At 37.0% G+C, this 26896-nt stretch overlaps 1 protein-coding gene across 1 annotated transcript; it reads right to left on the reverse strand.

The window, feature by feature from the left end:
* Window positions 1–273: 273 nt before the first annotated feature.
* Window positions 274–26368, reverse strand: LOC128211156 (uncharacterized). Its single transcript, XM_052915611.1, is given in 36 exon segments — window positions 274–690; window positions 994–1216; window positions 1481–2381; window positions 2654–2736; window positions 2979–3121; window positions 3361–3505; window positions 4437–4565; window positions 4745–5059; window positions 5342–10154; window positions 10271–10962; window positions 11377–11561; window positions 11724–11901; window positions 12117–12650; window positions 13008–13102; window positions 13726–14928; window positions 16017–16174; window positions 16409–16479; window positions 16889–17048; window positions 17307–17446; window positions 18183–18383; window positions 18556–18759; window positions 18962–19299; window positions 19436–19678; window positions 19866–20356; window positions 20623–20797; window positions 20960–21126; window positions 21467–21624; window positions 22049–22119; window positions 22297–22439; window positions 23279–23493; window positions 23636–23756; window positions 24197–24342; window positions 24510–24688; window positions 24905–25041; window positions 25747–25973; window positions 26266–26368. Coding segments are annotated over 36 exon segments (13764 nt in total). The 5' UTR covers window positions 26354–26368; the 3' UTR covers window positions 274–398.
* Between the last annotated feature and the right edge of the window lie 528 nt (window positions 26369–26896).

Below are 26896 nucleotides of genomic sequence, written 5' to 3' on the forward strand. Positions count from 1 at the left end.
ACATGTATTTATTTCATTCTTGAATAACAAAGTCACACACCCAGCAGACAAAAGTTAAAATTCATAAAACGTATGGATGGAGTTATTTAATTTTAAATATTAACATCTGTCAAGGAAGAATCCTCCTTAATCTTCTTCACCATTTCATCGAAAGCGTCGTGAGTCAGCGGCTTTACCTCAGCTTTAGGTATCAGTGATTTGTCCCTCGGCTTCAGTGGTGCATTGCCTTTAACTGATTTTGCAGCCACGGACGACATATCTTCGATCGCCGGACTCGAGGAAAGCTCTTCATCGAAGAGTTTTTCAACCGCAAACGTTTGTCTTGGTGCGTCTTCCTTCATAGCCTGGAAGGACTTTAGCCGCTCTCCAGATGATTCGTTCAATTCTTCAGCGAAATATTAGGTCGGCTTTGACTGAGGCTGTGCAAGAAATTTCGCCAATATATCATGATTCGAGGAACAGTCTTCCTCAGTGAACCTTTGATGATGGTGCATAGGCAATGCTATGCCTGGACCAAAGCACGAATTGGCTGTGCTTTCGTTCATTTGTTCAAATGCTCTGTTATTCTGCCACTTGGTGTTTGCCACCACGTCTGTGGCCTCAGTGTATTGCAGGGAAATAGAAGCAGCTGTTCGCGGTCTCTCCCTAGCTTCATAGATTTTCTGGGAACCTTCATCCATCAGTCCAACTCTTTAAATAACAAAACAAGTATAAACTAAGTGTCTAAAACGTCACTTCCTTACAGAAAAACAATGGAAACTGCAATGACTAGCCCAGTAGTCACACATTTAACGAAGACCCTTTTAAGAAGCTGATGGCCATAAAACAAAAAGACAGACTGCACTTGCATTAAACTATCTTATACTATCTAATTCTAAATGTTGGGTTAACTGCCTAGGAAATATACAGTTTTCCAGATTTCCCTTAGAACTAAACTAAAGAGAACATTTATACATTTTCTTATCTATACTGATTGGATCCTTTTATTTTTACCTGCTCCTGGACAACTTCATGTATCTGATTTTCATCAAAAGTCTCCTCAGCAAATAAACGACCAGTATCATGAAAAGGAGAGGACAAATGATGACCGCCATCAGCTTAGGTATGTTGATGTTACATTCGTAATCATTGACCAGGTCCTCGCAATCGTACAGGGTGGAGCAGGGCTCATGTGCACACTCGTCGATTTCCGTTTGGCACCACTCACCTTTGTAGCCTGTGATAAGTATAATAATAGATTGTATTACATCTTCATAACACACTTTTGAATCTGAGACCAATTTGATGTTTTCAATTTCATGATAAATAGTTTACTGTTTTACGTTTAAATTATAACTTAAAATAAAAATAAATATTTGAAATACTTATTAATACAAACAAATCAAATTAAATTATTTAAACAGATATAATCAATAAAAGCATAATGGCAAAACAGGAGCACAGTGTAAGAGATTAACATGTTTTTGTATCTAAGTCTTACCTGGATAACACACGCACTCATACCCAACAAACGAATCAGAGCGGGCTGTGTCATTACACGCCTCCTCTCCCAGTGTTGAGTGGTTACAGGTACCATGGATACAAGGATTCTCCAAGACAAACACACTGATCGTTACCCCGGGGGTATAACTGGAGTCCTCTGTCTGGGCTATAAATTCTAGGACCATTTTTCCTTGAAGGATGGGGCTGAATTCAAAATCAACGTCGTAGGCTGCCTTTGACTGAAAATGTTGGTTAGTGTGGTTTTCAAATGGAATTGATTCTAGATCACTGGCATTCAGTGAAAATGTGGAATTTCCAAGAGAAGTAAATCGTGGAATATTTGTAAACTTTTCCCCGCCATCTACGTCGGCGAGAATGATCTTTCCAACAAAAAGTGAAGAAGACCGGTTTGCATTTGTTATTATTGTATGTTTCATGGATGGTCGTTTTTCTTCATGCCAAGTTTCATTCAAGTCTAAAAAGAAACGTTCAGTTTTGTCTGGAACACCTGGTATGACAATTCTTAATGTCCTTTTCTCTGAGTTAGGCTCTTCAAAAGATGGAAGCCCCGTTTCAGTGACTTCAACCGTAACTGTATCCTCGCCATAAAAGTCTGGTTCAGGAATGCATTTTAGATTTCCGGTTGAAGTTATATTACAGTCAAGATTGCTTGGCTTGTCCACAATTCTATAGCTGAGAACATCATTTTCTGCATCAGATGTTTCAATGTCAAATTCTCCCGTTTCGTCTTCAATAAAGTAAACGCTGTCCGTGACAATTTTCGGTGGTGAGTTTTGGTACGTTTTGGCTATTCTAACAAGACTGTATTGTCTTGGAGTATTGATTTCAAATGATGCCTCACGACGTTTTCTAGCGGAAGAATCCGTGGAACCACATATCTGTAATATAAGGTGCACAAATGCATGGTATGAAAACAAACAGAATTAAGCTTATAATTTGTCAGCGGTGTTGGTTAGTTACATATAGCAAAATTCGAGAAAAACAGAACACATTTTTAAGTAAATGAAGTAATTTATCGTTTTGATAAAAAATGTGTATACTATTTTAATGCAATATAATTTAGTGTTGTGCAAAAAAATGCAATGCATTTTTTTGTGTTGCGCATATTATTATAAATTTTGTGATTGCTTTTGGTTTCATTTAGACAAACCGTTGAATTATATCTTGACGAATGGACGATTGCCGACAAGTGCTCATTGCAGCCTTCGTCGATATGGACCCATTGGTCTGCATCTGAAGGAATTGAGGTGAAATTGAAATAAGGCAACGCTACGTAGTACTGGTCTTTATACTTTAACGAACTTAATTAAATTACGATGCAGATACAACATTAGCAAAACAAGCAAATGTCGATATTTCCCCGGGTACCCCGGTTTTTCAACCAACTTACAAACAAAATGGACTTATCGCAAATACGGAGCATGACCAATTATTTAAAAGCTCTATAAAACATAATACTATGTGAAGTGTTAAACCTTTGTCCCAATATATAAGGGCAGGCTGGTACATCGAGTCCTTCTCACATCCAACTGGCACTGTCAAGTTGATAGCGACATCTGTTACCTCGGCAACCGGCGACGGTGTCACGAAGAACGTCACGTTGCAAAGACATTGTATTCTAACACAAAAAATCGTTATAAATTATTTATTACAAAACAAGTGCATGGGGTTATGAATAAGAACGATTTAACATTCCAGTACATACTACTCCCGAGGACTCTGTATGATTTCTTAAATAAAGCTTTCAGAATAAAACATTGAAATACATTTAGAAAAAGAAAATGTATTTAAACCATCTTACCTCACAATTTACTTGCATGTTTTAATACATTCTTTGATATCTAAATGAGAGCTAACCTGTTCCGCAAGAGTCTCGATGTTTGTTCCAGTGTGGTTTGTATGTTGGAAATGTATGGTTTGTATTCCATCGTGGCCGCGCTGCCGTAGACGTCCTCCTGGTCCGACTGCGTGATTGTCCCTACTGTCAAGCCGCCTCCAAATACTAATATCGGAGATAACTTAGTTTAACTTTGTTACAGAAGAGTAAGACGAATGAGATGTTTTTAATATATATATAATAATATATAATAAAAACATTATATCAAAAAAGCGTTATAATAAACAATGTACTAGCATAACTTGATATGCCAAATGGTACTCGTTAGGTAGGTTATTTGTACACCACGTGACCATATATTGTATAAAATCGGGACAAATACAACTCATACATGTATAACAATCATATATCATACATCTCTGTATCAGACCATCCATACGAAACAAAACTAAACATTTCCCTTTGGAATAAACATACACTAATATGTTATCAGCAAATATTTCTTACATGAAAACATTTAACTTATATAATTATCGGATACACACATACAATTAAAGGGGCTGTACTCCGTATGATGAAATTGCGAAAAAAAAAGAAAATTGACGGAAACTGACATAAACTTGGTATCGATGTGTACAATGCATTGAAACTAACTTACTGAAGTACCACATAGTTTACAGTAAATTTATTTTTCGCAATTGTTTTGGTATTTTTCATTAAAAAAGCTTACTAGGTATGTCTATCTAGTAGAATTCATTCCTTTATGTGATTGGCTAGTTGTTGTTATCACGTGATATAACCAATTATTAAATAATTGTTCTGAGATTCGTTACAGAAAAAAACTTTTTGGTGCCAATCTGGTGTACAGTCCCTTTAATAAGACAGTTGAACACATAATGTTAATATTGTACTTTCATTAACCTTTAGTACTTGTATACACAATTTTCGATTCTTTCAGGTAAGAAGTCTTAAAAGAAGCTTAATCAATCTAGCTATCAATATCATCGAGTATTTATAAATAAAGTATAAAAAAAATGTGCTTTAATAAAAAAAATATGAAATTGGATTAATAAGCTGGAAATGGACCTGTACTTACTTCGTGCGTCAACAATTATATCCGGGGTTGCTGTAGGTTCTGATGTGACCCAAGATGTAGACGGTTTCATCTTGTATGCCCTCATAACCGATTTGCCATTAGTTCCATCCAAATATGCATCACCAGGTCCTGTTGGAATACGTATATGCTTTTTTAGATTATAACATAATACATTATAACACCTTTAACAGTTTACACAAAGCACTTCTTTCATTAATTCTACAACAGAAATTAATACAACATTACAAGTATAATTAGTTCGTGTAAGTACATAGTACAGTAATCATAATGACAAATGTAAAACCTACTTTTCACGCAAATATTCTTCTCCTTGATTTTACTAGTAAGGTGTGAATATCCCCGCGCGTATAGAGACTGATAGTAGCATCTTCCTGGCTCCATGTTAAAGAACGACTTCTCCTGTTCACTGGTCGAAGTAAGGTTTTGAATTTGTTCCAACGTCTTATTGGTCATGTTGCGATATTCAGACACAGTTTTGTTGATGTACTTGTTGTTGTAATGGACTTTGCCGTGTACAATGGCTGCGGAGCCAGTAGAGTCCATGCTTACCTTTGACGAGGGGAACAAATCTGATCCATCTGGATTTGTCCCCACCTGCCATTCTACATGTACAGAAATAAAACAATCATATCAGTAATGTTTTCCTTTTGCCAATGCGTATTAATTTTAAAATACTTCTTACAGAGGTTCAAAACCCTCTCTTTCTTCTCTCTCTCTCTCTCTCTCTCTCTCTCTCTCTCTCTCTCTCTCTCTCTCTCACTTCCTCTCTCTCTCTCTCATAAATATATATGTTCGAAACGAAAAACAAAAACATCTATATTTGATGCAGTATTCAACGAAATTGAACCGTAAGTAGTATGCTACTCATAACAACGGTGTCTTACCATAGAACTCTGTATCGGATGTCCCTCCAGACCAGTGAATACCGATCTGGGTTTGGGAATCAGTCCAATAAAACATATCAACCAATGTGGTTCCGTCCGTATATAAAGGTTCCGAATCAACTGCAGATACGTCTGGCGGATAAAGGTTAACATGGACTTTGCATGACGACATCGACGTTAGTCCAGCACTGTTAAATACAGTCAATCTGACTGCATAGTCGCTGCCATCTTCAAACGTACCATTTGGAAGATTTAAGCGTACTCTGGTTTTAAGCCCGACATCTGTGGAATTCATTACAATGTTGCTATTAATTATGTCTACAACCTCAAGCTTATGTCTGACAATTAGACTTTCCATTTCTGTACAGTTCCAATAAGCCCCAATTGTTGAGCTTGAGCCTAAATATTCTGTCGGTTGGTCTACATTGTATTCCGGATCAGTACATTTAACATAGTAGCATTTTGGTGGCGTTGTGTCAATTTGTATAGCATTTGAAACCGCAGCAGTGTCTCTTCCTGCAAAGTTGACAAGCTTTGCGTTGATATAATAAGATGTACTGTTGCAGGATACCTTACTCGTAATATTTCCACACGTAGAATTTATATCGACTTTGTCCATGTCCAACCCGGTCAGTTCAATTGGAACAAGATTAAAACCATTCGAAAGTTTTTCATCTGTACATAATTCACGGCAGAGATGATCACATGGTTTAATGCAAGGAAAGCAAAATGTCTTAAACAAAGACAGAGGAAGAATATTGCCCATCTTCTTGATATTATCAGAAACACCAATCCACAATTCTTTTATCCCGCTTTGTCCGTCATAGAATGCTCTTCCATGGTGACACAGCTTGTCACGATTATCTGGTATATATATTGCTTGTAAAACTGCGTCGGAATAAAATGGCTTGTAGATATCTAGTGGCGGCATGCAGTTGTCTTCAATCCAAGTGAGCGCTGCCAGGTTTACATCTCCATAAAAATTGAATCCCGACAGGCTTACCTTTTCGTCACCGTTAACAATCAATAGCAGATCTACAGTTTCGGTTAGAAATTCAGATTTTTTCCTGACGTTTACTATATACTCGTTTATTTGATCTGGATATGTGGTCGTTTGAAACCATCTACTGGCTGTTTTATATTTGCTTTTAGCCCAAAAGACATGGTGAAAATATTCATTATTGCCCAATTTGTATCCAAGAATGTGAATCCCAAAGCCGTATTCCTCTGCCTCAAAATCAGCCGTACCTTGTCCTGTTTCATTATTTGGTTTAAACGTTCCTGGTATTGGATTCGTTATTGTTGCAGATGAATTCAAATTTCCAAAGTCAGTGGATTGATCTGCTTCAAGTCCAGTTATGTTCTCGAAAGCATCCAAGTAAAAAAATATTTCGGCCGGTTTGTCTGATACCGTATATGAAATTGCAACTGGATCGGTCATTATAGCAACTGTCGTTATAATGTTATTTCCGGTAGCAGCACCTATGCTTATTGTATAGTTTCCATTTTGTAAAGGCATCTTTTCTGATAAAATACCAGTCCTCGTCATTTTTGAGAGATCTGAGTTGTAACCAATCCCCATGTATGCCCCGGTGGCATTGATTACTAAAAAGTCATCGCTAAATTCATCCAGTATATTGGTCATTCTTTCCGACCCATGAACGGGAAAGTACCTTAACTGATTTGGACACAGATAATCTTCCTCAGTGATAGCAATAGGGACAAAACCTGATAACGATGAAGTTGAATGTTGGAATGTTGTTACGCTTTTCCAGTCCTTCGTTATCTTAATTTCACCTGATAAAGGTGGGGATTCATCAATCAGGATGACTGAACTCTGAGAGGTTGTTTTCAAATTAGCCCCGTTTGTGACTTCTAAACCAATGTAATATGCCTTTTCAGAATGTAAGTCAAGCTCATAAAAGACTGTTTTTGTGTCATTCGCAACAAGACTTTCATCTATGAGGTTACATAAATCACTTGTTAGTGTTAAATTAAGGCATGTTGTACTTTCAAATAATTTCACATGCGTAGATCGAATTCCTGAATCTCCATCCGCAAATCCGTCCCATTCGACATGCATTTCTGAGTGGAGTCTTAGGTAGACAACCGTTGTAGGAACGATACCATTAATAAGCAACTGTCCTTTTTGCGGCGGAGTGGTATCAATTAGAATAGGACCTCCCGTGACTGCAATGCACATTCCTGCTTCGTCCTCAGCTACGACTGTGACATAGTACAATCCACCATGTACTAATTGTAGGCCATCAATTTCCACATATTCGTTCAATCCATAGCCTTTTAAATGCCTGACATCGTACATGGATGAGTTCTTATTTATATCAACGCATTTTACTGTATCGTTTGCAATTATCTCATTGTGACTGCTTATTGCAACTTTGAAATCAATTATTGCAATATCAGACTGAAATCCTTTATAAGAAACTGCAATTTTCTTTGTAGAAGCTTGGTATTTGTTAATTAAAATACTTCCTGGTCTTATATCATCGTCAAACCCAACACGTATTCCATTACTGTACCCTTCTATAAATCCGCCAGCTTGACTGAATCCACGAACCGTGATGTAATAGCGAACAAGTTTCGACGTCAGGTTAAGGTTTGTGAACGTATAAGAAGTATTCAAACCAACATATACAAAGTAATGAATATTCGAACGTGTCTTTGAATATCGCCTATCGTTTCCAATGGCAACCTTGTATCTAGTTATTGTTTGAGTCGGATCGTGAGACCCATCACCAAAATTGTCCCAATTTGCCGAAAGTTCAGTTGTACTAAACTGATAATTTAGATCTAAATCCAATCCATCTCGGACGGATCCCGGAAGTGGAGGTTGTATTCGAATAGAAACCCCATCAGACCGTGCCACCTTTTTCCTGCCGAGTGCATCTATTGTCTGGACGGTTACGATATATTTCATGCCGTTTTCTAATTTAACCTCATCGTTAAAGAAAGCATGACCAGCATTCGGTATTTGAATAAAGTCGAACAAGACCTTTCCGGCTAGGTTTTCTACGGACCACTTTGCTTCGGTAATTGGACAGGCGTCTGTATGTTTCCATGTGCCTTGTATCAAATTCGGTAATGATTGGTAGTCAATATCCTCGTCTTGATCACCATCCTTGACAGTCAGATAAGGCGTCTGGCTTACAACGACACCCTGGGACGAAACCTCCGTTTTCAGACCTGCTTTGTTGTATATTCTCATTGTTGCGTAGAAAGTTACATCAGATGGCAAAAAGAATCCGTCAATGAAGAAAATTCCATCTGCAAATTTTTCAATTGCCGTATATGCCAAATAATCTGATCCATACACTGAACTTCCAATAGCAAGTTCATATCTGTTTTCGTCGATATTTGTTTCTTTGTCCTCTAAGTTTTTAACCTTAACTTCAACATATCCCCTTGGTAGCTGACATTGCTGATGAGCATCATTTATGACACCTGGAATCGTGCTTGTAACCACGTCGAGGCTGTCCACTGTAGGTGGTGTTAAATCAACAATAACCTCCCAGCCGTAAGATTTCGACAGTCCAACAACATTGCTGACGGTGGCCAAAATATAAACACATGTCATATTTGGCATGTGTTTAATGTGATCAAACAGATCTCGTGTAAAGCTGTAAACGCTTCTGTGAATAACGTACTTGTCCAGTATGTCAAAGTTTGTGCTGTTTGAACCCACTGATATCGTTATATCACTTATTAAACTTTCTTCCTCAATCACTGTAAGCCAGGTGCAGGTAACCACGCTTCTTCGTGTTGAGATGTAATTGGTGCAGTCAAATTCCTTCATCATTGGAGATGTTATATCGGCAATTAATGGCAGTGACGATGTTACTTTCTGATTCCCTGCTTTATCAACAGCATGTGCCGTTAAGAACACTGCCTCGCCGGGAACGAGAGCTGCAACACTTGTCAGTGCTGACAAATCTCTAGCAATTTGATGTTTGTCATCAAGGGCAGGAAGTGTTCCAAGACTCCATTCGACTAACGATACACCGTTTCTATCTGCTGTGTTACCGGTGATGCCAAGGGAGTCCGTCGTCGATTGATAAATCACGTTATTGATGGTTGTAATCGCTGCTTCAGTGTGAGTTTCATATGTTACAGCTGGAGCAATGCGATCTAATGTAATACCGTCCGAACATGAGACAATGTATTCTTCGTGACATCCTAGAACTGCGCGAACAGAGATGTAATACGTGACGTCTTCGAACAATTCAGTATGGATCTGGCACTGTCCGTGGCTTTTATTATTCATAACCACACCAAAATCAGTGTATGACAGCACGTCCGTTCCAAACTCTGTCGTCCCTATCGCCCAATCATAACCTATAATATCGCATGAATCGCTTTCAAAGCCATAGAAAGACGCGGCAATGGACGTATGGTCGATTGTGAACGCCTCATCTTCGTAAAGGTTTCTTCCATCAAAGACAATACCAGGAACATTTGCTTTGTGCACGAATATGGGTTTCGACTCACCTGCTTCAGATGTCAAGCCAGCCCCATTTGTAGCGTTAACATAAACTTTGTAGGTAGTTGATGTACCATTCCCTTCTGATGGATTAAAGAATATGTTGTTTATATATGCAGTGGTTTTCTTTCCGAAATTAGTATATGGTAGGATTGATTCTGGAGATGCTTCTGTCCCTACGGCAACAAAGAACGTCTCAATATCACTTTGTGGATCACGGCCGCTCCAGCTTACACGGATCCCGTTCTGGTCATTGTGAACAACGTTACCATCGTCATCAAGTTCTTCATCATCTTTTGGCAAACCTATGTGTACCTGTTAAAACAAAATGGAAGCATTTATCAAACAGGTGAATTCCGATACTATTTATCTCATAATCAAACAAATTAAAACAAACAAGCTAATTAGAAATATGGTAAAATGTAACTTACGTTTGGACGTTCGGGTGAAGTTGTATCAATTGTACAACCTTGTGTTTCATGTGATGTGGACAATGTCGCACCATTTAGAGCAGAGACATGCAATGAATATTTGGACCCATCTGTTAACGAAAGATTATCTAGCAATACATGCATTAATCCATTATAGGCAGATATTGGTTTTGTTTCATTGAACTGTTCCAGTTTCGGCCAGTATTTTCGTTTATTACCAAATATAATTTCATATATGGTGACCCTGTAGAGTGAAATACCGGATTCCTCGTCTTCGAAGTTCCATGTCAAACTAAGATACGAGTTGTCACTTTGGTAACTTTGGCCATTGTCGTTATCCAAGATTTCCGTCATTATGGGAGGAGTTAGGTCAACCTGGAAACCATTACTGTCTGCATCTACCTCCAGGTCAGCACCGTTTACTCCGTGAACTTTAAAGATAACATTATCTCTGTGTTCCATTGAAATAGTATGGTCTTCAAACTGGTCTTCAGCTCCTGTCTCGAACGACTGTTTGTGTTTATTGTTTATGAACACGTCAACTCTGTAGTTTTGTATCCCGCTCTCTGGATCATGAAAGCCATGCCAGTTTGCAAATTTTGACACCGTTTCTGAACTGTACTTCTGTGCCGGGTCTCCTCTTTTCCCATCTGCAACACTCCCTGCAAGCGGGGGTGTTATGTCAACGAGCACTGTTTGAAGACATAAAAGAAAGTTTAGTTTTATAAATCCGGTGTTTTTCTTCTAATACAACGAAACGAGGTTTAGTTATAGGTGATGATAAATAAATATACTATAATTAACAGCTCTTAATACTAAAAGAGACACTACACAAACTTTTAACACCAGTTATCTATCAAAAATATATTAAAACGTTATTTTATGCTGACGACGCCATACCGGATCAAATACTGATGTATATTTAAAATTAGGTTTGCGATTGTATTGTAAGTGGTTGTTTGAAATTGTTGCATATATTATATAACACTCCGAGGAATTTTCATTAATTAATATGAAAATTGACGTGAAAATATACAACGTCATAATAGTAACGACACTGCAATTTAATTGTAATTATTTATGCCAGTTAAAATATTCGAAAATACCTCCATCAGAAGAGCTGTTCGATGTTTTTGAATTGAGAGCATTGTTGTAAGCTAACACCGTGGAGTAGTAGATGTGCTTGTGTTGAAGGTTGGCAGGCGAACAGCTGGATTTGTCGTAACGTGTGAGATTGTGGAACGCCACAATATCATCCATTTGCTGTGATGTGCCCACACCCCACAAAAACCTGGTTTACAATGCATACCGACATGAATTGATACATAAAATAAATGCGCATTAAGCGTTCTTAACTGGAAATAATTCTTGAACTTTAAAATCAAGCATGAACTATTAGTGTTATTTTATAATATATTTCGCAGCTACAGAATATTATGTGTCAAGTACCTACTTATCAATGCCCGACTCTGGATCGTAAAAATCAATCCACTGTGCACAAATGATGTGGTCGTCTGCTTGAAACTGTCTGTCTTTTCGCAAACTATCTCCATCCATAACATTTCCAGGTATTGGCGGTGACTTATCAATTAAAATCGGTTCTTCGCCGTGGCCCGCAGTGAATAGTTCGACTTAAAAAAGAGCATGAACATTCTGATGCAGTTTTTATCAAATGGACATCAAATGACATCAGTGACATCAAAATAAACTAAACATTGCTTAATATGTATTATTTTGTCTACATTTTATACATTTTGATTCTGGAGTTTTCATATGCATTAACAAGTTGAAATAATGATGAAAAACAAATGTAATCCAACAAATTCCATCCACAAATGTTGCTTACCATTGTTTGTAACCCTGATCCTGATCCATGCTGGAACACCCTCCTGTAGCCCTAAATCCTCGACAGCTACGAAAGGGTCCTCTCGTTCCATAGGTGCATGCAGCCCGTAAGGCTTCAGTTGAACGTCATACTTCGTTTTCCCAAGGCCGAATTCAGCGTGTGCAATTTTACTAAGTTCATCAGTGGCATTGTAATATATTGCAATCAAATCAAAGTCTTCATCATATATTATGTCTGTCACTTTATGGAAAACTGGCGGCGTAGTGTCGACGATGAAAGGAGTCGAATGGCAAACTGTTGTAACTAATGACCCACCCAAGTCTGCGCCGTTCAATGCTTGAACAGTGACAAAGTATCGGCCGTCGGGAAGGTGTATGCCCTTGTGAAATGCTGAATCTGTCCAAAATTTCTTGTCCGTCAGATGGGCATATGGGTTCTCAAAATTGATCACATCAGAACTGCAGATGTTTTTCCCAACTGCCCATGTATGCCCCCAAATACCGCTTTCATCATCGCGAAATCCCTTCCAGTTAGCTAAAACGAAACAAACCAACCACAGAAGAGTATAAAATACATGTAAAGCATATTTAAAATGTATAAGCATAAACTGACATCATCTTGTTTTGATGGTTTGAACAATAGAAAAGAATAACAATGTGTTTTTACGTTATTGTTATTAAATTATTTCAGCAACAAGTACCCGTTCAGGAAATGTGTACCATGTTTCTAATTGAGCAAACCTCATAGCATACATTTTTTGCAGCTAAAGCAATAACAGATTAAAAGTACTCTAGACAATTTTTATAACCGTCTTCCGTAAGGCGACGGCACACGGACTGTCAATTCCGGCGTTTAACTAGCAATGGATGCAACGTGTAGTGTTTCTGTTACCTGCGACGTAGTGGTTGGTAAGGGTATAGAGCTCGTCTATTAGTGGTTCATGTCCGTTAAACACTGTTCCCGATCCAGGACCGTCAACGATAGTTCTGGAATAGAATAAAACATTGAACAAGCTGGGTTAAACTGCTTATCCCGGACCGTCAATGATAGTTCAGGAAAAGCATGAAACATTGAACTAGCTGATTAAACTATTGTTCCTTTCCCAGAACCGTCAAGGATAAAACTTTCTGAAGTATAATAAAACAATGAACAAGTAAAAGTAAACAATGTTGCTGATCAAAGACCGTCAACAAAAGTTTTGTAATAGAATACAATATTCAAACAGTTTGGAATTATTAAAGAGTAACATTGCGTTTGCCCAACATGTTCCAGTAAATATTTCTATTTGTTTTCTTTGTTTTAAAAAATATTGAAAATAAAATAACGATTAGTTTAGTTGAACCAAGAATGTCGTTCTCAGACTTCTGGTGTATTGTGTGCCTTTGACGGATCTTTCTTCCATAATAACATATATTCCGTTTGATGCATAATATTAAAACAAAGTGTAAAAACAATAGAAACTATTCATTGACACCAGTAAAAAGGTGCAATAGTGCCAATACCGCATCAAGCAGCGGCTTAAGCATATACTTAATAATAATCAACGAACCAAAAGCTGCCTTGGAAAGTATTGTAAATTACATTTAAACTAAGAAACTTATAAAAGTACCTGTGATTGGCCTTCCATGTGACTTCGTTGCAGCGCTGTGTAACAGATGCATTGCACCTGTCAGCTTTGAAGTTGTCCGTCAAGTTATTCATAATCAGGCCTGGTTCTGGTGGGGTAAAATCTACGAGGGTTCCCTCGCCAATAAGGAAAGCTTGGTAGCCCAGAACGTTGTTGACCTGAACATTAACAAAATACTGCGCACCGTGTGATAATGGCAGGTTATCATACTCTAGTGTAACATGGTACCCAATACCAAGACGCTCATAGTTGCTGTATGTTCCACTGATTCTTAAATATGCATTAGCCCCTTCGACGATGTCGTGCAAGTCACATGTTTCCGAATGGTATTCGTAATCAAATGAAACACAGTTGTATCCGTACGCTAAGCAAGCTAGGGCGCAAAGTTCTGGTGTCCGGACCTTCGTGGTTTGTAAAATGTAAGCGACAAGCTTTCCTTCTCTCGGATGAGTAAAATGTTTCAGTTGACCTGACACGCCTTGTCTCGGTGATGAATGATCCAAACGTACTTCTTCTCATCCCACAAACTGGGAACCAAACTTTCCTGGGCTAAATCCAACTGCCTTATAATGTACTTTATTGAGCGGACTGTCATCAAAAGCTACAACTGAAGCGATCACCTTTGAAGGATGGGATGAAAACATGTATGCATGTTCTACTCTGCCGTCTGTTAGTGTGCTGTCATAGGTGTTTAAGGAACATTGTACAATAGCCTCAAGGCATTGGCTATTCTTAGCTTTCATTGACCAGTATATTGGAATACCTCCCGGAATCTTTGCTGGAACCATTAAAGAGTTACCTCCCATATCAGTCCAGTCTTGCACATCTGTGCCTCCTTTGTGTGTACCAATTGCGTAAAACAGCTTCGTTTCACTGACTTCATCCTGTGCGTACATTTCTAACTTAAACGCCGGGTCGTAATAAGGGCGGTTGTAAATATGCTGTACAAGACAGCCTTCTGAGCCGGAACGTCTTCTGCGTGCATTAACAGTTAAAGGCTGAATATCAGGAGGGGACGGGTCATTGTCTAGTTTCTTTTTGTGGAAAATATTCTTGTTAATTGAAGGAACTGCGTATTCCCAAATTGTTCCCTCAAACACAGTAACTGTTGTAAATAGCAGGTTGAGTTTTGCATATGCCTTTAATTTAAGTCGCAATGGGGTAAGAATTAAATCCATTTTCGCCCTATTAAAAAAAGAAAGCACGTAATAGCCACATAACTCTAACATAAACACAAACACGTAGGTATTTTTAATAAATTATTGTTTTTGCAATTGACCTATGGAATCTACTTCAAATAATACATATATGTGTTACTATGTACAGTAACATTTTATAATAAAAATCTGTTGCTGCAATTATAATAATGATTTTCATTCTAACGACGAGATTATCACGACAAGTGAGGGCGATTCTGGAGTCTCGCATAATTGCCCGGCAAGCACGTGCATCACTGCCATCATATTTACGAACATAAAAATGGCCTATGAGTACTGAACATGAGAAAACCTTTTGAGGGGGATTTAAGCAGATGTATCGAGGAAATGTGCCATGAGTTTTACTGGCATTGACACACTCGTTGTGTAGGAATGATTGCTATCGCGAGCAAGGTTTTATACTTTTTTACTTTTACGCTTGTAGTACAGTTTTGTTTAAATTGCTTTCTTTTTCTTACTGTATTCTGTTAAGAAATGTAAATTATTCCATCAAAATGGCTAGTTTTATTTAAACATAAAATCTGATGATACCATGGATATGCTTGATCGATGTAAACAATAAATATCTAAACTATTGAAGAATGAACATTTTTAACTTCTAAATAAAAAAACACGATTTTTTACTTCCTTTTACTCTCTATTTTTAATTGAAGTCAGCTTATGATGAGAAATGTCATTTGCAACCATTTGTAACCAATTTGACATTTTTAATTTTAAGTTTATCCATAGAATTCCGGCTTGGATCATATCATATTACATAAATACATTATAAATATTATATTTTCCAAAATGTTTCACTTTGCATTGTTCGAACGAAAAATCATATATATTTTACAGGTTGTTGTTATCAATTGGGTCTGGTATATAATTGCCCTAGTGAAAATAGACTATTGTTCTTCTCACTTGGAAAATTATCAGTGAAAAGACCTGGCCAGCAGTATACTACATATACAAATTATTTTCTAAACTATTTATTTGTATTTCAAACCAAAATTTCCTGAAGTCACCGTCTTAACACGGTCGTTTAAGACCGAATATTACTGTCAATGTACTTACCCTACGTCCAGGGGATACTTGGAGAACACAAGCTCTGTTAGAAAAGGAAACTTTGTCTCCATGAGATAACCTTCAAGTTGAATACCGCCTTCGGCAAACCCAATGTCAACACTTACATTGCCCCACACTTTCCCTCCCACCCATGGTGTAAGGGTCAGCTTTAAGTATAGAAGGAAAATACCATACATTTAGTTTCGTGTTAAGAGTGTAATTGCAAATTGAATGATATTTTAATTGAAACAATTAAAAGATAAATAACTATAATATGCAGTTACAGTATATCGCCTGCATCAGATTGCACATACACTCGACACTAATTTAATGTTACTATATTGCTGGTTAACAACGATATCAAATATAGGCTTTGTTTCAAACGGAATGTTCATGCTCACCTGTGTTGTCATGCTGACCACACACAATCCGACCTTGACCCCGAGACCAACTGTACCTCCGGCTCCGAACCCTGAATTGCGCAAGAGTAGACGTTGATTTGATTTAGCTTTAACAAGGTGTAAACATCTTCAAATTATCGATATATCTATTTCAAGCACACAGCATATCGAACGTTCAAAAGTCAGTGTGTGTTTTAATGTCATTGATGTTAATGCCCTCTAGTACAGGGTTTAGCAACATTATATTTTAAGACAAATATGTCGTATCCAGTTATGTTGCCTATTTAAGCGATCATGTTTATATGATTTCATTTAGTTAATTGAAACTAGAAACTATGACCTTGTGTTTGTATACAAATATGATTTAAAATTAAATCCAACTTGTTAAAGAATATGCAATAAACATCATTCCAAGCAAAACGTATGTAACGTTATATATATATATATATATATATATATATATATATCTATTCATATTACCAAGAGTCAGTGGGACTGGACCGACGAGGAAAAGATTTTTATATTCGAAGAACGGTATATCTTTCGGTGGAACCGGAATGTTTGCGCTTACACAAAAGTCTATATTGTTTGCAAACTCTGTTGCTGCATCGGCAAGTTTGGCCCGTACTTCTTTCATTAGCTTTGATTTTAAAAGTAAATGGTAAGGTATAGCATGCGAATCCCAATTTATATGTATAATAATTATGTTATTGAGATAAAAAATTCAATTATAAACGTAGGTTTTAAATTAAAAAAGAACTTAATTATGATTGTTTTAATACAAATAACATCAGCGATCATTACTATCAAACAATTTTGCTGAATTGAACAGTATATAACTAAAATGTAAACTCGATTATGTAAATCCCGCAGCAAAATGAGCCAGATATTTGTGTACCTCCTTAAGGACTGTATGCCTGACTTGTTCTAGAGTCTGAGTCACTTCCCGATTCATAAGGCCGAACTCGCTAAGCTGCATCATAAATATTGGAACCGGAAGTTGCCAAATCTGAACATCCGGCGGAAACACTGCAGTTGCTGATAATTTAAATCAGGTATCATATTTTTTTAAGAATCTTAAAAAAATATTTTGATATATTTACTAATTCTAGAGAATGTTGCCATAGGAACATTTAACTAAAACATTGTAAACATCTTTACTTACTTTTTAAAACCTTTAAAGCTAACACATACCCCATAGCCGTTTTCCGGTTGAATCAAAATGTTACATTGTAGATGAGTTAAACTATAAAGGTAAAGTTCATAACAAAAACATACACTTCCTTTTTTAAACAGGCCCATCGTTTTGTTTTGGCTGCTATTCTAATCCCTGTAGTTTTCATTATGATCTTATCTTACATTTCAATTTATTTTCTTTACTTGTATGCTTGTTTTGTTGTAAGGCTCGTTGTTATACAACGTTTTATAGATAAATGGGTATTTTACGGTTTATCCAATATATGTTTGTATTAATAGGCAATGCATGGGGATTTTTAACTTGCAAGTTAGGGTAAATCTTAGTATTGCAACTTAACAAAAGAACTTAATACTTATTAATGACACACTAATATCGACTACTAAAACTATTCCCGCGTTGCATAGTATCGTGGGCGGACTAGAATTATCTTTTATGAAAATATGAATGGTACAAAGTGCAGGTGTAGATGCATTTCGAGGTTACAATTACAAGTGGCGTTAATATTAAATATCACAGAGCGAACCATATGTATATGCGATTAAATGTGTTATTATATAATACATTCACATAAAATACCTCGTTTACGTCTGATGCTATTGGGGGTAAAAGGTATGTCATGAAACAGTTCAATCGGCGGAAGGCACGCTGCAAAAAGGTCCACACACAGCTTGAGTTCTGCTGTAAGTTGAACTGTACCCTCACCTAACCGCACATTACCCACAAAGAATAGATTCATTCCGAACAGATTACTTAGAAGATCTATGTTAACGTCCGTACCTGTGAACCAAGAGAGTCTAGCGTGAATTGAATCTTTATATAGTTTACCGTAAATGAGTCTGATTGATCGCTCACAGCTATTGGATAATAACATGTCAGAAATAAACAAAACATATGATAGTTATAAGTAAAACGTCGATATTCATAATACTTTGAAATTAATGTATTTTACCATCTGGTCGAAGTGTATGAGTGTGATTCAATATTTCTACCACGATTGTCATGTCTAAAGGCTTCAGCGCAACTGAAGCATGTATTAGTGTTGTTTTTGCATGTGAGGACAATGGTACATTACAACTTAGACCTAAACAGTCGTCATGAACAAAACATATGTTGCCGAATCCTTTGGCAATTTTATCCATAAATCCGGGACAAACTGAAATCAAAAAGGCAGTGTTGAACAATGACAACTAAAGGACAAATGTTATTGTATACTGAAAACACATAACTTTTGCATAAATAATAAGAAACAATGGGCTTTTTGAAAAAAGTGTGTTTCTCGTATCATAATGGTAAGTGTACGGTTTGATTACATTTTATTCACATGGAATAGCATGCAAATAATTCCAGGAGCTTACTTTTCTCTGGTAAAGATGCCATAGTAAGTGCCAATTGGCCTGGATCTCCGAATTTCAAAGTATCACCATGTGTTCTTGTTGCTTGTGTTTCTGATAGACCAATGTCTAGCCCTCTGAACTCAAAATTTGCATCATTATTCTTAAGGTACGTGAGCATTGTGTTCGTTGTCATCGTAGAAGCTGCCTCAAACGGTTCCGACCTTTTTGCACATGCCAAACTGTGCACAATACTGTGGAATTTCTTTCCAATATCTGAGGTGTTACTCAATTTGTTTATGATCCATTCAACCGTCTTTCCATTTACATCAACAATTTCAAGAATGTTTGGTACTTTTGGGCTGAATGATCACAACGACAGATTAATATAGTACTATCATATACTGAAAAGTATTTATTTGAATATGCATTTATGTATTAACGTATATTTTTCACCGTACCTATAAATACATAAGCGGTATGAAATAAACTCATTACCCGTTCTTTCCAAATAGAGCCGTCTTAAAGAATTCTGCGAACTGTTTTGCCTGTTTCTTCAAGCTTTCCTTGAAACTTTCACTGCAGGACAAGGGGTCATAAAGATCCGGGTCTTCAGGTCTATATTTCGTTTCCTCAAGCGCGCCCTTTTCTGGTTTTTGACCTCTGCTGATTGGCTCTTCCTTCACATCGGGATCCTCGCCCTCCGCTGACTCACCGGATTCAAAGGTCTGCCCAATATATCTGAAATTGTGATAGAAACTGTAAAATATGATTGTTATATATACATTGTATAGATATTGCATTCTGTGAAATACATAAAGATTTGACACCGAACTAAAACAAATATAATTATTTTAATCTTCAGTTTTATTTCAAGTTCACAAAGATGTCATGGGATTAACTATTTTGTTCGATGGTTACTGCATACCTAAACTCGTGGTCATTGCACTCTTGGATCCATTTCGGAATAGGGACAAGTCTGTCCAGAAACAGTGAAGGGTCAGTGTAATCGTAATCAGCATCCGGAAGTATGGCATGTCCTTGGGATTGACGGACTGACACGTGAATGTAGTTTTTCCCTTCAGACTCTTTGGTTGACAGCCAGTCGCTTTGTTTCAGAGGCTTAGCTTGGCCTATGGTAATCTCAGGCAGTTTATCTGTATTCGCCGGGTTTCCGTCCTGCGATTTATCTGCAGCTTCCTTCACGACAATATCTAATTTTTGCGGTTTGCAAGAGCGAGCAGTTGTAGCTTTGCCGATCTTTTCACCCGCATCAACACTTTTACCCTGCATTGATTGGTTAGCGTCAATATTCTCGATCACGATTTCTAAAGCAACGAACTCAGGGTCTTTCGGTTGAATTACAACTTTCCTTTCTTCCTTGAATATTTTCAAGATTCCGTTTACTGGCATCTTTATCTGTAAAACAGTGTCATATGCATACGATTATAAGCAATGACAATAATACGGATTCACCATCAGAAAATTGCCTTTCATTACTCATAAAAGTAAAGATACACGTACATGGTACAGTTGTTATCATATATGTATGCAAATTACCTTTACCAAATTCAAAGCCATGTATCGAAGCACAGACATTGTTTTTTTTAGCCTCACGTTTGTACTTGCAAACACTCCAACACGAAAACTAGTACGTAGACATACATTTATAAACTAAACTATACCGATTGGCCTACGCCAAGTTTGAGGTTAACCCCGGTAGTGTCATAGGCCACATTAGCTGTGGTTGGCCAGACACCATTGGGACAGTCGTCAAATTTCTCACGACGGGTTGTGGGGAAATCGCGATGAAATTTCGGTCCGAACACCTTCTGCACATAAGACTTGCTGATCTCGAAGCTAACATTTGTAAGAAGTAAGTGGCTTTTTTATTATTGTACAGGCTTAATTTTATTATGTGAACTTTAAAATAATACACGACTGTGATACGCAAACTATCGTATGATTCACCAAGGCATACACTGACTTTGTAAGTGTCTGAATTTCTGTTATTATGCTTACTTCTCTTTTAACGTCGTATATCCTGATTTGATGCTATGTATTGCGTCCATGATGGATTTGAATATGTCAACAAAAGGTATCACAAAGTCAATCAGTGTTTGAAGAGGCTTGAATACATAGTCCCATTTAGCTTTTAGGTCGTTTTGAAGGTCGTGTAATGATCCTTTCTGAAAATGAATAATTTTCCTTGAGGAAATCGATATCGATAAAATCATTCGCCATTGGTTATGCATTTTTTATATATAGTATATATGCACTGTGCTGTTTGTGGAGTTTTGTGCTGTTGTTCCATGATTCTAGTTTGTGATTTTTTGTTTTTATGTTCTGTCTTTGGCGTTTACCCCGTGCCATTAAAAGGGGTTTATGTTTAAACTTTTGGCTACTGAGCTTGTTTATGTAGTTTTTCACATAAGTATGGAACAAAAAATAACATGACTATTATACTAGTTACAATATTGAAGACGAAAATGTGCGCAATATTCAAATTTATTCTGTAATTATACATACCACTTGACTGACGCCGTCACTAACAAGTGATTTTGTTTCTTTCCCAATTGCCTTCACACCGTTTTTGATGGAATTTGTCAGTTTCTTGAAAGTTTCCTTCAGGCGATTCAGAATCGATGGAACTCTCTTTGCCATAGATATCCACTCAGTGACCCTTCCTGTGTCAATATGGCATAGGAAATGTTTGGCAAATTGTGGTAACATAATAAACGAATAATAACAGTGCAAATGCAAATTTCATTAGTTTCATAATGTCAGTTAAATCTCTATAATCCCAAATACTATAATGGCGTTTAAAATAGCGGTATCAGTAACAGCTTTTCAAATTATATGTGTGAGCAAGTATAGTTTGGACCATAAAGGTCATGCATTGTATATGTCTTGATCGTTGACCGCGTGGGTCTTATTATACTAGGATTGCTCGTGCCCCTTTTTTAGTCTTATTTGATATCCCTATTTGATAAAAAATACACAAACAAATCCCCAAAATAACATTAATCTATGACTGTCAAATCTTAAGCAAATTTCTTCTAGAAGTATAACTGACATATAGATACATATGTCGTGTTAAATAGTACCCACCTTTGATAAACATACAGGCATGAACAATTTTATTCTTTACATCAACCACCATTGTGATCGCCATTTTGATACTAAAATAGATATAACAGTTCGTCAATCTTAGTGTATACGACAAACGCGTTAAAATTACCAAATACATGTATTTTCATGATAATTTTGTTACTTTTTATATAAAACGTCAACATATTTACTTGTTCTTCGTCTGAAAAATTTCACAATATACATATTGACTTAAAGCCAGAGCTTACTCAATTACAGCCGTTGACATGCTAGTGATGGATTGCATGGGATTGGTGAAGAGCTTTACAACGGCCTCAACGATTGAGTTGAATGCGTCCGTTATCTTTTTAATGATGTACGGGAGGGCCATTGTTACAGAATCTACGATATCCTTGGACGTGAAAGGAAAATATTGTTCAGGTACATAAGTAATTCGATATAAACTAACTCTTTTAAACAAGCATTTTGTTTAACACCAGTAGTAGATAACAATGCGACCTGTACGATCCGGTCCTTCTATACTTCTTCCGACATTGCCAGCCCAAATATGTAAGTATAATAAGCAAAACTGGGGGACAACAGAATAGTTGACACCCAAAACAAAAAGTTAGGCGAGCTGGCAGAAAGCCAAGCGGAAGTTTACGATGGCGTCGTCACAAATCGATGAATTCGGAAAAAAACGTTCCTAACTGGAATATATGCAAAAAAATCATGAACTTATCAAGCTTCACAGAAACAATTGTGACTACGATACGAATACGATAAATTCCTGAAATGACAATACAGTCTTTACAAAACCAAGTTCAAATTCTAGTAGACAACATATCTCAAGATTCAATGTCTGTAATGACTTTGATGAAAATAAAGTGAAAACAGTGAAATAATGATTATATCAACAAATGGTATGTGCTGTTACTGGGTCTCGAACAACATCAACATGTTTGTAAGCAATATATACAGTAAATGTTAATACATGTCATGAAATAAGAATCAAATAAAAGTAAAATGTCATTTTATAATAACGTTATCCTTAACATTAGGCAGTTGCATGCCGATAAATGAATGTAGTGATTGCTCACTCTTTCATGACAAGGTAAATTTGAAGTGCCTAGCTTAACAGCTTAGTGTCATTATATGAAATATATCACTACTATCCTATTACTATTAATGTATATACAACAGACATTAAACAATATATGCGAAACATAATTATTAAATACAACTCCTTACGTTGTAAAACTTCAGAGCATCTTGGGAAATTCCATCAATGAAATCTCTGACCTCTTTCACGATGGCCTTAATTTCGTCAATGACAGCGTTGCCGCTTATACTGAATAAATCCTTCACAAATTCTTTCATTCCGGTAGCAACATCGCCAAGTTTCGTTGGTAGGTGCTTCACAATTTGGACTAAGGTATTGACAGTTTCGGTTAAACTGTTCCCATCTGCATGCATAATCAATAAAGGTCCAGTTTACTATTATTCGGTGCTGAGGTTGCAAATTTTAAAATACATACGTCTTTTTGGCTTGTTCTCGAAACCATATCGTTTCATAATATATATGCGCCAAATGTTGCAAACTGTTACCTTTGAAGTTGGTAATGGTTTCCCTGAATGTGTTTAAAGCATCTTTGATAGGATCCACAATCTTGGCGACGATTTTGTCAAAAATGTGCACTAAGTCTGACAGACTATTGATACCGAAATCCTGCAGTGAAAGAGGAAGTAAACCTTTGACGAATCGATGTCAGAAATATTTCTGGATTAAACATTTTAACAGTGATACATGTATAGCAAGAAATGCATAACTAAGCAGCAAAGCAGAAAACCCATTTAAGTTATCAATACGTACTATTACATGACCTATATAAATCACCAGTCAATACAATCGTAACAACTCGGCCATCTTGCTATACATGTATCACTGTTAAAATATTATCCAACTGTAACTTACAAATGCCTGAGTGCAACCATACCACAGCAGGTACACAATTCCAACATTACGGCAAGCAATCTACTCAGTATATACAATAGATACAATAGAACATTACACGCCCAGTACCCAAATGTTTACTATGATACTATTTGGGGACACACTGTTCAAATGCCAAGGGCCAAGATAACGACAGACAACCTGACACACTGTACCTTGAGAACGTTTAGGTCATAGCTAATATGACCTTTAAAACAGACGAATGCCTTCACAATATCCACCTCGAAGCCGATCATCCCCACGTGGGCCTCGGCCCAGGCTTTATCATACACGTCAACCATGAAGTGACCGCTCAACAATGCTGGAAGAATTAATAAAGAGATAATACAGATTAAACCTGGATAGTATATTATTTTATTGATTGCAAATCAAAGTATTAAGTAATTATAATCCTTGATAAATGAAGCACCATCCACAGACGGAACATTTATAAAAATGAATATGACACTTATCCTCTATTTCCCTTACAAAGTTGAAGGTCGAGATTGTTTCTAATGGTTAGCCCGAAGCTGGCGCCGATGTTGCTGTTTCCAAGCGTTTTTGACCAATCAATACCGGGAAGCTTAATGGTCACATGGATTCCCTGCTCCAACGTCTGAAGCAGGCTTCTCCTGGCTCGACTCACGATCGGGTACGTGTAGGTTTTACTGTAAGGTAATGCAATTGTAAAGTATAAATTTTACAGAAACAGTAGCATACGAAATCAAATAGGAGAGTATATTATATTTGAAGCTGTCAGAGGCGACCATATAGTGTTTAATGGGTAAACGTACGCATCCCTCGTACAAGCGGTGTAATGCCGTTTGAAATCATCGTATAAATGATGTTATAACTAGTCATGAATATTATCATTGACTGTTCACCTGATTATTTCCGGTTCCTGTTGCAGAGTGAAGTTCTTGTCGGTGGCTTTCGGGTGTTTAGTCAGCACAGTGTGCGCAGTTTGCCGAACAACCTCGTCGCTGTCGTGGATAACGCTCTTCACCAAGGCTTCGGCGCTCTATTAATTTGTGATCGTGATTAAAATAACGTCTAAATAATTGTATCTTAATAGTACAAACGGTAAGAATATGGACAATCCCAGTAGCCAAGAGTTTAACGTCGAACTTGTCCAGAGGCACATGGTCTAAAGCGAAACATGTACATTAGAATATCAGTATGAATAATACCTGCATGAACAATTTACAGTTCGTTACTTTAAATGAAAAGTTATTATAAATTGGGTAAGTTTCGGACCATTTGAAAATGTGCTTGAGAAATGATTGTCTGTTTAGTGTTACTAATGCTTAGTAACAATCAACAAAAGTGTCAATCAATGCAATGTTTAAAGAGAAACTCATATTTAAAATGAGTACATATACATGTATAACAAAAAATTTGAGTGTATAGCCTTTAACTTCTTACTAAAAAATACATTTATGGAAACTATTAAATACTAATAACAAGATTATAACTGTGCATTTAATGGCTAAAAATGCACAAATATTAAATGATTGGTGATTCCTAAAAGATTTACAATGATCAACTATCGTCTCATAAGGTAAAATTACCATGTTTTCTGCACCTTTCTTTAAAATTAAGGACGGTATCCTTCATAAGAATCATTGTTTTCGATAGGTTTTCATCTTTTTTGGTCAATTAAAACAAATTTGAGTAAGAGTGCATCTTTGAATATCTGTCTTGGGGCTTAAAGAGTTTGACTAACTTCTTTGCATGTGAAGTGCCTTAAACTATGAATGGCAGCCCTTCTCCACGCCGTTACACCGCCGTTCGGTTCCATATATGACCGGATGTGACGTAATGAACGCGTCTTTCCGGCGTTTCCCAGCGACTGGATTAGAATAGTCTTAGTCTCTATGTGCTTTCTCGCAGGTATATCGTGTTGAATGATTGACCGCTTCCGCCTTGGCTTCACGATTTCCATTGATCTGTCTGTTAGGGAATAAATATCTTAAATTGTCACGTTTACCTTGCTCTTACATCAGTAACTTCTATAATGTTTTGCATATGCCACGAATAAGCTCAAATTACGGTCAAAAGTGAAATTCATTGATTTTGTAAATTTACGGAGCAAACGAGTCTTCTTTATGGACCTGTTACGTGCTTTGACACATGTGATCGCTGGGGAGTTCAACAGGGTGAGCTGACCACTATCAATGCTTCATCCAAAACGTGACTTAATTCTCATAAAAGGCACAATAACAGTCAAAAGTAGTCTACTAACTCTGTTTGTGGTGGTCCAACCAGTGTTCGATTCTCTCCACGATGCGATCAGACTCGGTGAGATTTCGGTCGTGCAGAGACTTAGCCATCGCTCCAAGAGACAGACACGCTCGGATCCGAGTCTTCGTCAGCGTCGGCGTGTCTGCATCAAACATTACAAAGATACAGTGGTACTTAACATGATTGCTTTTTTAGTTAGAAATTGATTTCTCCCACCTCAGATAAGTAGATCCAATAATTTAACCATGCAAGATATTCTTATCTTGCCCACGGGCGAAGATAAAATGCCCGTATGGAACTCCTTTTTAATGGTTACCACATTGTAATTACCTCCCTTGTTGAAGACTGTAGCATCAAGGAAATCTTGTCTTATGGTAATATTTAGAACGCTAATTAATTATTTCTCGCTTCAAATGTCACCATAAAACAGTTTTCACGCACCATTCAAGAAATAATGCTTCATTCTCTTTAGAACTATTTAAAAAGACCGAGTTGACTATTAACATATTCTGAATCACTGCGCGAATATCCATACGCAATATCGCAATTATTTTCACTAAGCACAAAAGAGTTCCAGCAAAAAATACATTTTTACTTAATTTTGCTTAACTGAGGTGGGAGAAAAAGCATCT

This window comes from Mya arenaria, chromosome 12 (genome assembly GCF_026914265.1).
Source record: "Mya arenaria isolate MELC-2E11 chromosome 12, ASM2691426v1".
NCBI classification, from domain to species: Eukaryota; Metazoa; Mollusca; class Bivalvia; order Myida; family Myidae; genus Mya; species Mya arenaria.